This window comes from Ursus arctos, unplaced genomic scaffold, assembly GCF_023065955.2.
Source record: "Ursus arctos isolate Adak ecotype North America unplaced genomic scaffold, UrsArc2.0 scaffold_30, whole genome shotgun sequence".
Classification (NCBI taxonomy): domain Eukaryota; kingdom Metazoa; phylum Chordata; class Mammalia; order Carnivora; family Ursidae; genus Ursus; species Ursus arctos.
Window position 1 is genome coordinate 21,475,947 of NW_026622986.1, and position 18,660 is coordinate 21,494,606.

The window sequence follows — 18,660 nt, forward strand, 5'->3', positions numbered from 1 at the left end:
GGCTTTGGCTATACAGAATCTTTTGTGGTTCCCTACAAATCATGGGATCATTTCTTCTCTTTCTGTGAAAAATGCCATTGGAATTTTGGTAGAGGTTGCATTGAACCTGTAGATTGCTTCAGGTAACTGGACAATTAACAATATTAATTCTTCCAACCTATGAACACAAAATATCTTTCCGTTTATTTGTATCTTCTTCAATTTCCTTCATCAGTGTCTTATAGTTTTCAATGTATAGGTCTTTTACTTCGTTGAATTTTTTCCTAAGTATTTTATTCTTTTTTGATGCAATTGCAACAGGAATTGTTTTCTTAATTTCCCTTTCTGATAATTTGTTGTTAGTGTATAAAAATGTAACATATTTTTGTATATTGACTTTGCACCCTACAGCTTTACTGAAGTTATTAGTTCTAACAGTTTTTTGGTGTAGCATATAGAATCTTCTCTATATAAAATCATATGTTCTGCAAATAGTGGCTATTTAACTTCTTCCTTTCTAATCTGGATATCTTTTATTTCATTTTCCTGCTTATTCACTAGCTAGGACTTCCAATACTATGTTGAATGAAAGTGGCAAGAGTGGGCATCTGTTTTGTTCCTGATTTTAGGGGAAAAACTTTCAGCTTTTCATCACTGAATATGCTATCTGTGGGTTTGTCATATATGGCCTTTATTATGTTGAGGTATATTCCACCTATACCCATTTCGTTTAGAGTTTTTTATCATAAATAAGTGTCAGATTTAGTCAGATGCTTTTTTCTGTGTCTATTGAGATGATCATATGATGTTTATCCTTCATTTTGTTAATGTGGTATATCACAATGATTTATTTGCATATACTAAAACATCCTTGCATTTGTGGAGTAAATCCCACTCGATTGTGGGATATGATTCTTTAAATGTATTGTTGAATTCAGTTTGCTGATATTTTGTTGAGAATTTTTGCATCTACGTTCATCAGAAATATTGGCCTAGAGTATTTTGTTTTGTTTTGTGGTGGTCTTCTTTCGTTTTGGTTTTCAGGGTAATGCTGGGCTCAGAAAATGAGTTTGGAAACATTGCTTACTTTTCAAATTTTTGGAAGAGTTTGAGGTGGATAGGCATTAAATCTTCTTCGAATGTTTGGTAGAATTCACTAGTGAAGCTTGGACTTTTGTTTGTTGGGTGTTTTTCAATTACTGGTTCAATCTCCTTATTAATAGTTGGTGTATTCAGATTCTCTATTTCTTCGTGATGCAGTCTTGGAGGAGGGTATGTTTCTAGGAATTTATCCATTTCTTCTAGGTTCACCAATTTCTTGCTATTTTTCATAATAGTCTCTTATGATCCTTTGTATTACTGTGGTATCAGTGGTAACTTCTCCTCTTTCATTTCTGGTTTAATATGAGCCTTTTTTTTTTCTTGGTTAGTCTAGCTAAAGGTTTGTCAATTTTGTTTATCTCTTCAAAGAACCAACCATTCGTTTCATTGATTTTTTTCTTATCTGTTTTTAAGCTGTATTTCATTTATTTCCGCTCTGATCTTTATTATTTCCTACTTTCTATTAATTTTGGAGGTAATTTGTTTTTCTTTTTCTAGTTCCTTTAGGTGTAAACTCTTCGGTGACTTTTTTGAGATTTTTCTTATTTTGTGAGGTAGGCTTGTATCGCTATGAACTTACCTCCTAGAACTGCTCTTGTTGCATCTGATAGATTTTGGTATGATGTATTAACATTTTCCTTTGACTAAAGGTATTTTAAAAAATCTATTCTTTGATTTGTTCATTGACTCATTGGTTGTTTAATCTCCACATATTTGTGATTTTTAAAGATTTCTTCTTATAATTGATTTCTATTTTCATGCCATCATGGCTGGACGAGATGCTTGATATGATTTCAGTCTTATATTTATTGAGACTTGTTTTGTGCCCTAACATATGAATCATCCTGGAGAATGTTCCATGTGTACCTGACTGTAACCTGTATGTGTTGATGTTTGGGGTGAATGTTCTGTATATATTTTATAAGTCCATGTGGTATAATGTGTCATTTAAGGTTGATGTTCCGTATTAGTTTTCTGTCTGTGTCATCTATCCACTGATGTAAATGGGGTATGAAAGTTTCCTACTATTATTCTGTTATTGTAAGTATTTCCCTTTAGGTCTGTTAATATTTGCTTTATATATTTAGGTGTTCCCCTGTAGGCCACATAAATACTTACAAATATCTTGCACTGGATTGATCCCTTTGTTATCATGTAATGCCCATCTTTGACTTTTATAATAACCTTTGTTTTAAACTCTATTTTGTTTGATATTAGTATAGCTACCCCAGCTTTTGTTTGGTTTCCATTTGTATGAAATATCTTTTTCCATCACTTCACTTGCAATCCATGTGTGTCCTTACATCTTGTAGGTAGCATATTGATGGGTCTTGTTTGTTTGTTTGTTTGTTTGTTTTTTAATGCATTCAGCCCCTCAATGTCTTTTGATTGGAGAATTTAGTACATTTACATTTAAAGTAATTATTGGTAAGTACATACTAATTGCCACTTTATTTATTTATTTATTTATCTATCTATCTATCTATTTATTTATTTATTTTTCTGTGTGTTTTGTAGTTCTTCTCTGTTCCTTTTTCCTTCTATTAGTTTATTCCCTTGTGGTTTGATGACTTTCTACAGTGTTATGCTTAGATTCCTTTCTCATTATCTTTTGTGTATCTAGTATAGGGTTTTACTTTGTGGTTACCATGAGGCTTATATATATCAGTTTATATTTATAACAATCTATTTTAAGTTGATAGCAAGTTAAATTTGAAAACATGCTAAAATTCAACATTTTTACTACCCCACTACATTTTATGTTTTTGATGTTTTGATGTCATTTTATGTTTTTGATTTTACATCTTTTTTTTGGTATATCCCTTCAGTATTTATCATAGTTATATTCTTTTTATTATTTTTGTCTTTTAATCTTCTTACTAGCTTTATGAGTGATTAATCTACTACCTTTACTATATATTTACCTTTACCAGTGAGGTTTTTACTTTCATAGTTTTTTCTGGTAACTGATGAGTGCCCTTTCTTTTTGGCTTAAAGAAGTCCCTTTAATATTTCTTGTAAATTGGCTTAGTATCAGTGAACTCCTTTAGCTTTTATTTGGAAAGCTCTTTATCATTCCTTCAATTTTGAATGATAACCTTGCTGGGTAGAGTATTCTTGGTTGGAAGTTGTTTGCTTTTAGCACTTTGGACATATCATGCCACTTTATTGTTGCTTGCAAAGTTTCTGCTGAGAAATCTGCTAGTAGTCTTGTGGTGGTTTTCTTGTATATAACAAGTTGTTTTTCTCTTGCTGCTTTTAAGATTCTCTCTTTATCTTTAATTTTTGACATTTTAATTATAATGTACTTTGGCGTGGGTCTCTTTGAGCTCATTTTCTATGGAAATCTCTGGACTTCCTGAATCTGGTTAGGGATCCCCAGATTAGAGATTTTTCAGCCATTATTTCTGAAAATAAGTGTTCTTCTCCTTTCTCTTTCTGTCTCCTCCCTGTGGAACTGCTATAATATGAATGTTATTCTGCTTGATGATATCCTACATGTTCCTTAAGCTATCTTTATTATTAATTTTTTTTTCTTTTTGCTGCTCTGTTTGGATGAGCTCATGCCCTGTCTTCCAGCTCACTGATTCTGTCTTAACCTCATCTGCTGTTGAAACCTCCTAGTATATATTTCAGAACAATTATTGTGGTCTTCATTTCTGTGGCTTCAGTTTGGTACTTTCTCATATTTTCTATATCTTTGTAGAAGTTTTCACTATGTTCATTCATTCTTTTTCAGAGGACCATACTTTGAACTCTTTATCAGGTAAATTATCTTTTTTTTTTTTATTAAGGTATTTCCCCTCTGGGGTTTTATCTTGTTCTTTCATTTGGAACATATCCTTCTGTCTCCTTATTTTGCTTATCTATCTGTTTCTTTCTATGTATAAGGTGTAACAGTTATCTTTCCCAGTCTTGGTTGGGTGATCTTGCTCGGAGATAAACCTTATCATTTAACCTTGCCCTAAGCCTTTGTTGTCTTTTAAACCTTTGTGATTGGCTAAGCAGCCTGACTTTTTCTTGGTAGGTCCCAGGTATTGAGGGTGTGCCAAGACCTGTGAGTGTTCCAGAGGGGTGGATCCCAGTCAGCACCTAGTTTCAGGCTAATTACAAGCTAGACCCTCAGGCAGCAGCTTTTAAGGTATGCAAATATATACAGTCCTGTGGAACCTCAGTTATAGACACTGCTGGCTCTAGTCCAAGTGATCTAGATGTGTTCGCTTAGCAACAGTTACAAATTTCAAGGCTTCAGACAAGTGTATGAACTTTTTTCTGAGAGGTATTGGTGAGCTGTAGCAAGATCAAATAAGAAAGATGGTATCCCCCAGCCTATGCTTCCTGAGAGCACTTCCATAGCCTCTACATATGTGATATTCCTCAAGTCTGCTCACCAGGCCAAAACTCCATGTCAGATAGATAGGACTTTTTCACAGCACGACTGGGAATGTGTTCCAGTCTGCTGTCTGTGCAGTACCCTGGGGGTGGTAGCCTGCCAAGAATTTTCTTCATTTGTTTCAGACCCATAGGATGAAGGCCTAATCCCCCTTGGCCACAAGAACCAGATGCTCACAGGGCATTCTTTGTGTGGACTGTGTTGGCTGGCTAGCTTTGGTGGTGCCACTGTGAAGCAACATGCAGGGGTGGGGCACTCACTAGGTCATCATTGGCAAGGTTAAGGTGGAGTGGCACATGGGGGTGGGGTACTTTCCTAGCTGATGGGCGGCAGTGTAGTGGTGCATAGGAGTGGGGTGCTTGCTTGGCCAGCTTAGATGGGGTCATGGAGCATAGCACATAAAGGCTGGGCATGCCTACCAACACTAGCAGGTTAGAAGGAAAATGCCAAAAATGGTTCCTGCCAGTGTCTCTATCCCCAGAGGGAATCCCTATATGTTCCTGCCCTTCTGGTAGATGCTTTAAGATCAGCAAATGAATTTCTGCCTCTCCTTCCCATTTTGGTGTGGCCCTTTTATCCTTTGTTGTGGAGAAGCTTGTTCAGGTAGTTTTGAGGTCTTTTTCATGGGGAATTTTTCTATATATAGCTGTAGATTTGTTGTGTTCATAGGAAGAGGTGAGTTCAGGATCTTGCTATACTGTCATCTTGAACTGCCTCTCTGGATTCAGCAATTTATTTTTTAATCCAGAGATTTTTGTCTCAGATGGTGAGGTAAATGTGTATATTCATTTAGTTTATATTTTCCAAAATATCCCATAAAATACATTAATGTTTTACACTATGGAACAATTTTAGATATTTTTATGTAAATAAAAATTAAATTTCCAACATCTGTTTTTTTTTTACTTTAAAAACAGTAAAAAAAAAAAAAAAGCTCACACTTAGTACTTACTATGCACGAGGTGCTATTCTAAGACTTTAAAAATACTGTAATAAATTAAGTAGATAATGATTACTGTCTTTCTATTGTCTGTTGGCTATGGTACATGCTTGCCATGAGTTAATTCATTGATCTTCACAAAAACCATTATTATTCCTATTTTGATATGAGGAAACTGAGGCCCAGAGACGTTGTCACTTGTCCATGGTTACATGTCTCGGGAGTAGGGGAGTATGAAATTGAATTAGTTTCAGTTGTACTATTCTCTGATAAGAACAGAAACACAATTGTGTAGCTATGACCACAAAAGTTGGCTCACCTTCCACAGGAAAGAAGCTCTTGTGGGTTTCCCAATTCCATATCTGGCTCTCTGGTCACAGGACTAGAACATGGAACCAGGCACAATGCTTTTCTCAGGCAAAACTGTAATGCTAATTTTTAGGGAAATCTGAGTACCTTTCTATTAGGTGCTCCATGGGGTTCTTATGGCTCTAAGGTGTCATCAAAACATCTGGAATGATATACCCTCTCTGGCCTTGCACTACATTCTAATTGAATTTCAATAAGAAGTTATGTGAACTCTGAATCATTGTGAAAAGTTATCCTTAAAAAATAATAAAAAAGCATTGAAACATTTAATTTTGTGGAACAGAATGGGAGAATGTTATGTGGCCAGAATGGGATTGGAGTTAATTTATCTAAGTGCTTCTTTTTGTCCAGTCATTTGATGACTGTATAACCTTGGACAATATTTTATCTGGATGCTTCCGTTCCTTCTTCTACAAGATGCCCTACCTGTTCCTTCAAACTTTGTGAATGTAAATCAAGGCAGCAAATGATAAAAGAAGCTTGAAGAATTAAAAGCATTATAAAAATGCAAGGTTTTCCTAGGCCAAATATCCAACTCCTGCCTTGAACTTATCAGTTTGGAGATAGTGGGTAAGACCCTTCCATGGTTGGCCATTAAAGTATTGACATTCTGATGTGCACGCACACCCATAAAGTCTTGATCAAATTTCCCTCAGGGGTTGTTGATGGAGAGAATATAAGAGCTCTAATAGAAGGACAGGACATGTATAGTGATTTGAATAATTGAAAAGATTTTCTATTATGTCCTTGACCATCCTAAAGGAATACAATCGATTTGCAGAATTTCCACAACAGCAAGGACCTGAGAGGTCATCTAATTTAAATCCTTAATTTTACAAATAAGGAAATTGAGGTCACAAAGATCACTTTAGTTATTGTCAGAATAGGATTTAGATGTACCTATGTGGGATTCTAGATAGACATATGCTGACTTCCATCAATTTCTTGCCAATACATCATATCTATCTATTGGGATAATTTGTGAACTACCCCCCCCCCCCCCATTTAAGTATATCTACTTCTTTTCATGTCCTTCAGGCAGTGGGTATAGAAGAAAGTGATTCTGGAATGCACTCAAATTCAAATGGCATTATTGTGACTCAATATATTGCTCCTTGAAATGGTGAATTCATTTTTAAAAGGTATACCTAAGAAGTGAGTATTTAAGCAAAGGAATAAAAAAAAAAGAGTAATGGTATTTCAGATACATTGGTGATTTAGAAAGCAATGACTTTGCCATTTACTAACTCTATTTATAAGAAAGAAACAACCACCCAAAATTTTGGAAAGAATAAAAAGCAAGAGAGGGAATTCTAGAAAGATCTGGGAGAATAATAACAAGAAATTTTCTTTTGAATGAATAGATGCACTTCTAAAAATCCTAGATCTGCTCATTATGTGGTTCCAATGGTCTTGTTGCCTTGTGAATATATCCTTTAAATGAAGATAATTTAAATAAAGATATTATTGCTTAGTATATCTTTTTCATGTATAGTATACTTTTGAAAGACTTACTTTTTGCTCAGTAAGAGAGCTCTGTAAATATTTTATTTGAGTATAAAATTTAACTACAGGTGATAATAAATGTGGTATTGCCCAGACCCAGTGTAGCATATCGATATTTTTCTTTTTTTAACAAGAAGCACACATTTATTCATTGATTCTTGGATTTATATATCTCTCTCAACTAAATTTTCTACTTCTAGAAACACACATTGCCCATGGGTGATGTGATGTGGCTGGTGACAAAAGAATGAGTATAGCAAGAACAGATCAACTGTTAGTTCATCTGTTTTTGTCTAAGAGAGCTTTTATTTTTTTTTTCTTTTTTTTTTTTTTATAATGATTTTTTATTATATTATGTTAGTCACCATACAGTACATCCCCGGTTTCCGATGTAAGGCTCAATGATTCATTAGTTGTGTATAACACCCAGTGCACCATGCAATATGTGCCCTCCTTACTACCCATCACCGGCCTATCCCATTCCCCCAACCCCTCCCCTCTGTAGCACTCAGTTTGTTTCTCATAGTCCATAGTCTAAGAGAGCTTTTAAATTGTATAGAACAAATCAATGAATGGGGCAGAAGCATCTTTCCAGAATAAAAAGCAGCACCTCTCGTTAATATTTCATAAGTGATTTAAGCCCTCAGAACTCTAAGTGAAGGACACGAAAAGAAGTAATGAAAGTTTAATTTTTAATCCCAGAGAAGCCAAGTAGTAAGCTGAATAATAATTTTAGAAGCCTATATGGTGCTAAGGTCAGGGCTTGAAATGGGATGTAGAAAGAAATGAATAGAATCTCCTTGACCAATCCTGAATCATCTGACCTCTCCAGGCTAGGACTTCTGGTAAGTGGAAGGGGAACCACATAAGAGACTGATAGGAAGGGGAAGGAGAAGTGCCTTCTGGGGGTATAGGAAGGCTTCTGGGGAGGTTGTTCCTTCTTAGAAGTGGAAAGCAAACAAAAATAAATGGCGTAGAAAAGTGAGCTACATTAAATTTGTGTCTGAAATATGGGGAATGTGTACCTATTCTACAAGTGTCTTTGAAAGACAAATGACTTCTTGCTAATCCAAGCAAACTCACAAAAAATCACACACCGATCTCTTTACAATGTAATGAAACTAGAGGTTATTGATAAATTGTTTTTACTGTCCAAATACCTGGAAATTTATAAACTCTCTCCTAAATAGTTACTGGGTTAAGGAAGGAAATAGAAAATGAAAGACAGTGTAGAAAATAACAAAGAGAAAATGCTAGAGAGATATCAAAATCTGTGAGACATGAGGAAACCCAACTTCCAGGTAAAATCTTCAAAATCTTAAAGAAGGAACTAAAAATTGGAAATGTGGGGAGTACAACAAGCAGAAACACTGGAGATCTGTCTCCCCTCTGAACCTTCCCTCCCTCTCCTCTTCCTGGGACTCCCCACCCCGCCCCTCCCAGTTGGCCCTGCACAGCATTCCTACATCTCCACAGCTCTTTACATGGAATCAAATTCACAAAAGATTTCCTTTTGCTTTTGTTATGCATTGAAGCTATTCAGCTCCAGCCTTGGGATTGAAGGAGGGCTATGACTTTTGGTCTGCCTGAGTATACTTGTTATCCTCAAGGGGACATGGAGTTATAGTCTCATGGCCGTGACTCACTGAATAGTTCTTAAGAATAAACCCCAACGGCAGAGAAAGAATAAGACCTCTGACAACTGAAACTGGAATGTAGTTGCAGCAAGCAAACACACCAACATAGGCTGAGGAGTATTTCCAGTTAAGCACATGTTGAAATTAATTTTAGTTGAGAGAAATATCTTTCTAGAGATGGCAGGAAAAAGGGGAAATGGAGTGATGTTCAATAGTTGGCGTTCTTTAGCATATTGGATTTGGAATTTTGGCAGAGATCAGAAACATTCGGTTAGTTTCTTAGCTCTGTTGTCAACACAGTCTTTCCACAATTGCTCAGCTATCCTGATCTTTTGTAACAGAGTGGCAAAATATGCCATTGCTCAGGTGAAATGATTCTATTGGTTGGTGTAGTGGGAGCCAGGGAAAGGACTGAGATGGTAGCCCTGTCTAGTTGTGGAGGTGTGAGGGAATTACAGAACAGATCCTTGCTGTATGTAAAGGAGTTGCATGCTGATGGGGAGACTACAAACCCAATGGGACAAGTGAGACGTAGAGGCTGTAGGAAAGGGCATTTATCAAGAGTGCTATAAGCTATTCAGAGGAATCAAGAGGATGGCCAGTTCTCCCTGATATAAACACAATATTGCAGGGAAACATGATAAAGGACTTCAACTCTCTCTGTTATTAAGGGGAAGGTATTTAACACCAGTGAGCCTCAGTTTCCCTAATCTGTAATAGGAATAGTAATATTAGTCTTCTTAAAACAATTAAAAGGGGTCATCGATTTATTTGTCTAATCATTCTCTAAATATTTATCAAACAACTTAGGTGTAAGGCCCTATGCTAGGGGATGGGTATATAAAATAGATATTAAACAAGCAAGAATTCAACTGTGTAATTTCAAGTTGGGAAATGTATCTTGAAGGAAAGAACAGTTCTTTGGGAGAAAATAACAGGGCTAGTGACATTAGTCGAATAGTCAGAGGTAGTTTCCCCAAGGATGGCACATTTTGGGTCTGAGGATGAGAAGGAGTTAACAATGCAAAGAGTCAAGAGAAGGAGGATTCCAGCTGGAAGTGCCAATGTGGCCTTAGAGACCGAATTGAGAAAATAAATCTCCATAAACTCAAAGAATTATGCTGCTGCTGACTGGGCTCTAGAGCTCACACTTAAATTTCATATGAACTGTGTTTTTCAGCCCTGTTTATTTTAGCTTTCTCTACAGGAAATCGTTCCTTTGTAAGAACTCTGTTTTTGTTGTTGTTGTTTTAATGAGTAGTTTCTCTTCAAGAACTAGTTCAGTCTGATGCATGCAAAAATCAGAAGCCATTTGAGGTTTTTCCATAAGCTAACAGTCGTGGGTCACAGGCTATATATTGCATCTCTGGGCCTGAGACAGTTAGTGTAGCTGAATAGATAAGGCAATCAATGAGAAATCTGGGCCCCATCCACAGAACACTGGAATTCTGAACTGGCTCTAGTCATTTCTTTGCAAATGTGATCCAGTGTAAAGAATGAATTTGATGTCATGCCTTTATAAGTGACTATGGCATGGCTTTACCTGACGTGTTAAGAAAAACTCCTTGTTAAGATAAACCAGGTTTAAATACAAATTACCTTGCTGTGGGTTATACTCTAAGGGCAAACAGTCAATCGCAATACAACAAATCAAAAACAATAACAAAAAAATGTCTGTGGGTTACAACAGTATACATTTATTCTTTGCTCATGTAAACATGTTGATTTTGGGTCACTGACAGTTCTGCTGATCTGCTCACCCTGTCCGATCTGTCCCTGGGACGCAGGCTCTTGATCTTGTAAGAAAAGAAAGTAAAAGATGGTTGAATCCTTCAGTGACTCCCAAAGCTTCTCCCTGAAGATGGCATACCACCTCTGCTCACATTATGTTGGGTAAAGCAAAACCCTAGGGCCAAGCCCAGTCAATGGGAAGAATAAGTATTAATTCTTCATTGAGAGGCATTGTAAGTCACATGGCAATGAGCAGAGATGTTAAATCCCGTTACAGGGAGGGATGTAAATAATTAGGAAAAATAATACAGTCTATCCTAGTGCATAAGCACAAAAGAAAAAGGGGTTGTTGTTGTTGTGGGGGAGGTGCAAATTCACAAGTCCTACGTATTGAATGCAGAATGGACTGCAACAATATTTGAGATCACTTTAGAGCATTTTGATGAACTTTATTTGTCTCTTTCAAAGGATTTGTGGTTAAGGTATTGTCATGTCCAGGATCCAGAGAGAATACAGGCTTTCAGATTTAATAAGGTTTCATTTCCACAGAGACAGACAAACGTAGCCAAAATCAATTGTACCTTCTAGGTTTAGGGCCCTTGAGCCCTATAAGTTCCTCTTAAAACATTTGGACTGCAGCTGCCTTTCTCCTTGCTAAAATCCTTGAATTTCATTAGTGAGGCCCTGGGGAATGGCCCGCTTTAGCTTGCTCTGATGCTATTTGGCTGTTTTTCTTCCTTCTTGTCATCTTCTAATGGGCAAAATACAAAAGAGAGACTACAGTCTTAGCAGAGGAGCGGGGAGCCCTGGAGGATCAGAGAGCAGGGTGATATCTTACTCTGTTTCCTGCTTCCTCGTTTCCAAGAACTAGTATGTTTGTGTCGCTAACAAAAATTGAACCATCATACCATGCCTTAAGATTAACGAATCAACAAGCTTTTGTCAAATACCTACTTGTAAAGTTCTGTGTTAGATGTTAAAGGCATGACAGACATTTTCTCCTCCTTCAAAGATTTGCTGTTTGGTTAGAGAGATATTTAGCATAACTTTAAGACAATTTGTGAAATTCGTGTTACAGCTCTTAGAAACTGGTTTGGTATGAGTCAGTGGAGAGGCATGTGATTTTTAAGGTCTGTGTAAGATTCGATCATATGGCTGTACCCTAATTTATTTAATCACTCTCCTATTATTAGACACTTGGAATATTTTCAGTTCTTGTAATTATAGAGCAACTTCAGTGTGAATCCTTGTGTGTCTTTGCCTGTATCTCGAATGATTTCCTCATGATAGAGTGTTAGGAGTGAAGTCACTGGATCCAAAACTGAACATTTTGAAGACTCCTGATACATACTGTCAAATTACTTCCCAGAAATTTCCATATGTTTCTACCAGTTGTGCATGGGAGCGACTGTGTTACCATATCCCTGCCAGCTTTGAGTATCAGAACTTTTAAAATCTTCCCTTTATTGCCCATGTCCCTTGGCCTGGATAAGGATAATCCTTCAAGTCTCAATTTAAAGGGCATTTCCACTGATAGATATTCCATAATCCCCTGTTTGAGTTCCGGGTTTTGGCGTGAAGTCAGTTTCCTTCAAGGCCTTTTTATATCACCCTTTCTGTATTCTGAAATGAAATTCATAAGATGATATAACCCCAATACACATATAATATAAAAAAAAAGTTGGAAATATAAAATTTAGGAGAAATAAAGTAAAAAATATACATGTTTATTTACTGCATTTTGTTATAAGCCCAGGCAAGCTAGACTTGAAGACAAAACGAAGCCTTAAGCTGTTTTCTCTTTGATTCACTGTGAATGCCACAGTACAAATCCAGGCTGATGTGGCTGTGTAGGTTGGTGACAAATTTTCTGAAATGGATACCAGCTCTTGTCAGATTTCCAGGAAAAAAAAAAAAACACTAAACTTCCTTTGATTTATACTCTACTTATAATCTTGGAAAATTCAGTGTGTATTAAAATTGGGAAAAATATTTTTGGGTTTAGCCTATAAAATAGAGCGAGATTTTACACTTGATAATAGAACGGTCCCTTCTATGAGTGTCACATGGGGTATAGGAGAATTTTTGTGTGTGACTATCTCTCACATTTCAGGGTGTTTAGTGTCTTTGGTCCCCAGCCACTGAATGCCAATAGTGCCTAACCACTACTGTGTTATCAACTAACTTAATCCACTTAAAACAAAACAAAAACAAAAAATGTCTTCAGAGATTTCCAAAACGTCTAGCCGTGGGGTACATGGGTGGCTCAGTCGGTTAGGCATCTGCCTTCAGCTCAGGTCATGATCTCCAGGTCCTGGGATCGAGCCCCACATTGGACTCCCTGCTCAGGGAGCCTACTTCTCCCTCTCCTTCTGCTGCTCCCCCTGCACTTGTGCTCTCTCACTCAAATAAATAAATACAATCTTAAAAAAAAAAAAAGTATAGTTGTGATACCTATTGAGAACCATTGTGTTAAGTAATAATATAGCACCCTGTACTTTCTCAAACATGGCACTCATGCTTTTGGGAAAATGTGCTTGCTTGTAGGGTCTTTGCAAGCAGTGACTGGCCCACACAGGCCCTGGCACTTACTGATGCCTTGATAATGTTAGTTGAGAAAATGAATTAATATTTGGATAGCTTGATCTTCTAAAATAATTCTATATAACAGGAGTAGTATCTATATTCATGGAATCATTCCTGATTTTGTGAGAAACCTCTAGTGTCTCACCTTTCAAAATGTCAAGAATTGCAATAGCTTTTCTTTAGTTCACATTTTTTATTACTAGGCATTTTGCTGAGTAATTCACACTATTGTTTCATCTGTTTGCTTCAACAACCCCATGAGCCAGGCTTAAATTTAGTAACTTGCTCAGAAGAGCAGGGGCTCTGGCCAGGTCTGTGTGACTCCATAGACTGTGCTCATGGCCCCTATAAGATGTTGACTGTTGATTTAAAACAGGTGGTCTTCATTGTGTGAAGGAAATCTTCTTTTGCTCCTTTCTAAGAGTTTCGCTTTTAATAAAAAGGAATGCTGACAATTTTTTTTTTACATCTATGGAAATACAGGGTTTATTGCATTGAATCTATTGATGAGTGCAATTTATAATTTCAAATAATCTTGCGTTATTCAAATCTCATATTTGATTGGTTTATAAGCCTAATGATGAAGTAAGTTTGTTTTTCTAGAACTGTGTTTAAGATTTTTGTATCTAGGGACACCTGGGTTGCTCAGTCAGTTAAGTGTCTGCCTTAGGCTCAGGTCATGATCCCAGGGTTCTGGGATGGAGCCCCTCATTGGGCTCCCTGCTCAGTGGGGGGCCTGCTTCTCTCTCTCCCTCTGCTGCTCCCCATGTTTGTTCTCCCTCTCTCTCTGTCAAATAAAATATTTTTAAAGAAAGATTTTCGTATCTATATAAATAGGTGAGATCAATCCATAGTTTCATTTGTGATCCATAGTTTCATTTATATTATCTATGTTGGAATTTAGTAAGATAGTTCTGAGAAAAATTAGTGGAGATTCTTCCATGCTTCAGGGTGCCTTAGAACAAATTACCTATGGCAATTATTTGTTCCTTAAAGTTTGAAGTAACTGGAGCATCTGGGTGGATTAGTTGGTTAGGTGTCAGACTCTTGCTTTTGGCTCAGGTAATGATCTCAGGCATGAGATTGAGCCCTGCATCATGCTCCATGCTCAGCATGGTGTCTGCTTGAGACTCTCTCTCCCTCTCCCTCTGCCCCTCTTCCTACTTGTGCATGCATCTCTGGCTCCCCCTAAGTAAAATCTTAAAGAAAGTTTGAAATAATTGACGAGGTAGAGCATTTTCTGGGAGTTTTGGGGGGGAAGTAATTATTCGATAATGTTTTCAATTTTATCCATGGTTTATTGTCTATTCAGATTTTATTTTCCTTCTCCTTGAGATAATTTTAGTAATTTGTATTTTTTTCTGGAAATAACCATTTCCAACCATAGAGTTGTACAAAGAATTATCATTCATATGAAATGAATGTATCAGTATCTGTTTATTTGTAGCATTTTTCTCATTTTTAGTTTGTGTATCTGTGTTTATTCTTTTTTTAGTTTTCTCTTTATTTTCTTTTATCTTTATTGACAAAGATATATCTTAAATATCCCTATCCCCCAACCTACCCCAAAATACAATTCTTGAATTTAACATTATTTTGTATTTTATTTATTAGGTTTTACTTTTAGTTTTACTTTATCATCCCTCATTTTAATAACTTTTTCCAATTTTTTAAGTTGCCTCTTTAAATTCTCTTTCTGTTATCTACTTTTCTGTCTCTTTCAATAATAAAAGCAGTTTAGTCTATGACTTCCTTTGATTACAGATTTGGCTGAAATTTGCATATTTTGATATATCATGTTCTCATATTTTACTGTTTTCTAAATATTCCAAAATTGTAAATTTATCTCCCCTTTCACATTGTAGAAATTATTAGGAAAATGTTTTAAATATTCTTTTGCTTTTGGATTTTATTTGGCTTAAGATTTTGTTATCAATATTTAGTGTTACTTTATTGTGCTGAAAAAATGCCCAAATGTAACCCAAATTAGATTATAACTTATTCTGAATCTGCCATTTTCTCATCTCCAAATAATGCACCATTGCCAAGGTAATTTTGTTGATTAGGGTTACAGATCTATTTTGTTTTTCTATTTAGGTTCGAGATGATCAAACCTTACTTGGAAAAGTTTGTGGCAGTGAAACCCTCTCTCACATTAAATCCATTACTAATAGTATCTGGATCAGGCTTAAAATAGATGCTTCTGTTGTAAGAGCTAGTTTCAGAGCTGTTTATCAAGTCGGTAAGAAAATTTATGCCTTAATTTTTAAGTGTCTAATTTTTCTGATTGTAACATTTTAATTTCTTGAAATAATTTAGTCATTTTATGTCCTTTAGTGGCAAGGAAAAAATTCTAAGAGTAATATCACATTCCTTTATATTCCTATGCAGAACTCAACTTTGCAATAAAAGTGAAGGCAAGAATCATTTATCTCTGAACAAACACTACTATCATTTTCATGTTTACAGCTTGTGGAGGAGAATTAACTGGAGAAGGGGTCATTCGCTCGCCTTTTTATCCTAACGTGTATCCAGGAGAAAGGATCTGCAGGTGGACCATCCACCAGCCCCAAAGCCAAGTAGTTATTCTCAACTTTACTGCCTTTGAAATTGAAAGTTCTGCCCACTGTGATACAGATTATATTGAGGTAAGAGTAGAACATCTTTGAATAGTTGTATTTGGCTGAATATCATTAAAAATATTATGTCACATTATCCTCAGATCAGCTACATGAAACAAAACTAGTTTGTAAAGACCAATATCTCTATAGATGCAAAAATTCTCAACAAAATACTAGCTAACTGAATTCAGCAGCATATAAAGAGGAATATACACCATGACCAAGTGGGATTTATCCCAGAAATGCAAGGTTGGCATACATTAAAAAATCACCTAATGTAAAAAAAAGTAAAGGAATAAACCTCCCACGTGATTACCTCAATAGATGCAGAAAAAGCATTTTGCCAAAATCCAACATCTTTTCATGATGAAAACACTCAACAAACTAGGAATAGAAGGGAACTTCCTTAATTTGATAAAGAGCATCTATAAAAAGTGCACAACTAACATCATATTTAATGATGAAATATTAAATCTTTTGCCCTTATCATCAGGAAAAAGGCAAGGATTCTGTTCTTACCACTTCTATTCAACGTTATATTGGAGATTTTAGCTAGGGCAATTAAGCAAGGAAAGGAAAAAAAATGCATTCAGAATGAAAAGGAAGAAGTAAAACTATCACTCTTCACAGATAATATGATCTTATATATAGAAAATCATAAGGAATCCACACATACATACATACAAACTATTAGAAGGATTACATACACACAAACATATTCAGCAAATTGCATGATACAAGATCAAGGTATGAAAGTCATTTCTTTTTCTATTCACTAGCAGTGAACAATTTGAAAATGAAACCAGGGAGACAATGCCGTTTACAATAGCATAAAAAAGAATAAACATTAAGAAATATATCTTTAAAAAGACGTGTAAAACTTGTATTCTTGAAGCATTGTTGAAGGAGATTAAGGACATAAATAAGTGGAAAGACATCCCATGTTCATGGATTAGAAGACTTGATGTTTTCAGTTGGCGGGACTCTCCCAAAATATGTGAAGATTCCATTTAAGACCTTTCAAAATCCCAGCTGGCGTGTTATGCAGAAATTCACAAGCTGATTGTACAATTCATCTAGAAATGACAGAATAACCAAAGCATTTTGGGAAAAGAAGAACCAAGTTAGAAGACTCACACTTAACCCATTTTAAAACTTAGAGCAAAGCTACAGTAATAAAGACAGTATGTTATTTGAGTAAGGATAAAAATGTGGAATAATGGGACAGAATTGAAAATATAGAAAAAAATCCATACCTTTATGGCCAGCTGATTCTTGAAAGGGGCACCAAGACATTTCAACGGGAAAAAAATAGTATTTTCAGCAAATTGTGCTGAATATCCACATGCAAAATTGTGGAAGTAGACTCTTTCCTTACACCATACACAGAAATTAATTAAAAATGAATCATAGACCTAAGTGTGGGAGCTAAAACAGTGAAACTTTTAGAAGAAAACAGGAGTATTTGTGACCTCGGTTAGGCAAAGCCTTCCTAGATATGACACAAAGAGCAAAACAACAAAAGAAAAAATAAAAAATTGGACTTCATCAAAATTAAAAACAATCTAATTTTTAAAGTGGACAAAGAATCTAAATACATATCTCTTCAAATAATATACACAAATAGCCAATAAGCACATGGAAAGATGCTGAGTATCACTAATCTTCAGAGAAATACAAATCAAACCATAATGAGATACTGCTTCATAAGCACTAGGATGACTATAATCCAAAAGTCACAATATAGTGAGTGTTGGCAAGGATATAGAGAAATTGGAAACTTCTTACACTTATTCACTGCTAATGAGCATATCAAATGGTACAGCCACTTCAGAACACAGTTGCAAGTTCCACAAGAAGTTAAACATTTGATCCAGTAATTACCATTTATCATTTGACCCAGCAATTCCACTTCTACATGTATATCCAAAGGAAATGAAAATATGTCTACACAAAAATTTGTACATAAATGACTACAATCATTATTCTTGGTAGCCAAAAAGTAGAAGCAATATAAATATCCTTCAACTGATGAATGGATTATTAACAGGTGGTATATCCATACAGGGGAATATTATATGACATTAAAAAGGAATGAAGAAGTGACACATGTTGCATGGATGAATTTTGAAAACAGGTTAAATGAAAGAAGCTAATCACACAAGATCATGTAGTGTGTGACTTTATTTATTTGAAATGTCCAGTGTGGATATCTGAGCCTGGGGTTTGAGGGAAATGGGGAATGACTGCTAATAGGTGTGGAGTTTCTTTAGGGGTGACTAAAATTTATTTTTATGACATTAATAAAATCTTTCAGAAATAATCATTCTTAAAAACAGTTGCACTGGGTATTATATAAGACAGATGAATCACAGACCTGTACACCTGAAACAAATAATACATTATATGTTAATTAATTGAATTTAAATTTAAGAAGCAGTTTTCCAGAATAATATCTAACAAAATAAACTTGAATATACCGTGGTGGTTTTTGTTTTTGTTTTTGTTTTTTTACTTAGATTGGTAGCAGTTCTATTTTGGGTTCTCCTGAAAACAAAAAATATTGTGGCACAGACATACCTTCATTTATAACATCTGTGTACAATTTTCTTTATGTCATATTTGTGAAAAGTTCTTCTACTGAAAATCGTGGTTTCATGGCTGAATTCAGTTCTGCAGACTTGGGTAAGATACTGACATTTTCTACTACTTTGCCTTTGGGCAGAGAAAGTAAACAGCAGAAATAAATTATTAATAGAAAATTCATCTACACTGTAGATTTGTAGTTATCAACCT

The 18,660-nt window shown here is 35.6% G+C and overlaps 1 protein-coding gene across 1 annotated transcript in view; it reads left to right on the forward strand.

The window, feature by feature from the left end:
- CUBN (cubilin) overlaps positions 1 to 18,660 on the forward strand; it is a 256,991-nt gene that overhangs the window by 36,574 nt on the left and 201,757 nt on the right. Inside the window, exons 18-20 of the mRNA XM_026479003.4 lie at positions 15,341 to 15,485; positions 15,713 to 15,891; positions 18,384 to 18,549. Of these exons, the coding sequence (XP_026334788.3) occupies positions 15,341 to 15,485; positions 15,713 to 15,891; positions 18,384 to 18,549 (490 nt within the window). The remainder of the gene's footprint in view (positions 1 to 15,340; positions 15,486 to 15,712; positions 15,892 to 18,383; positions 18,550 to 18,660) is intronic.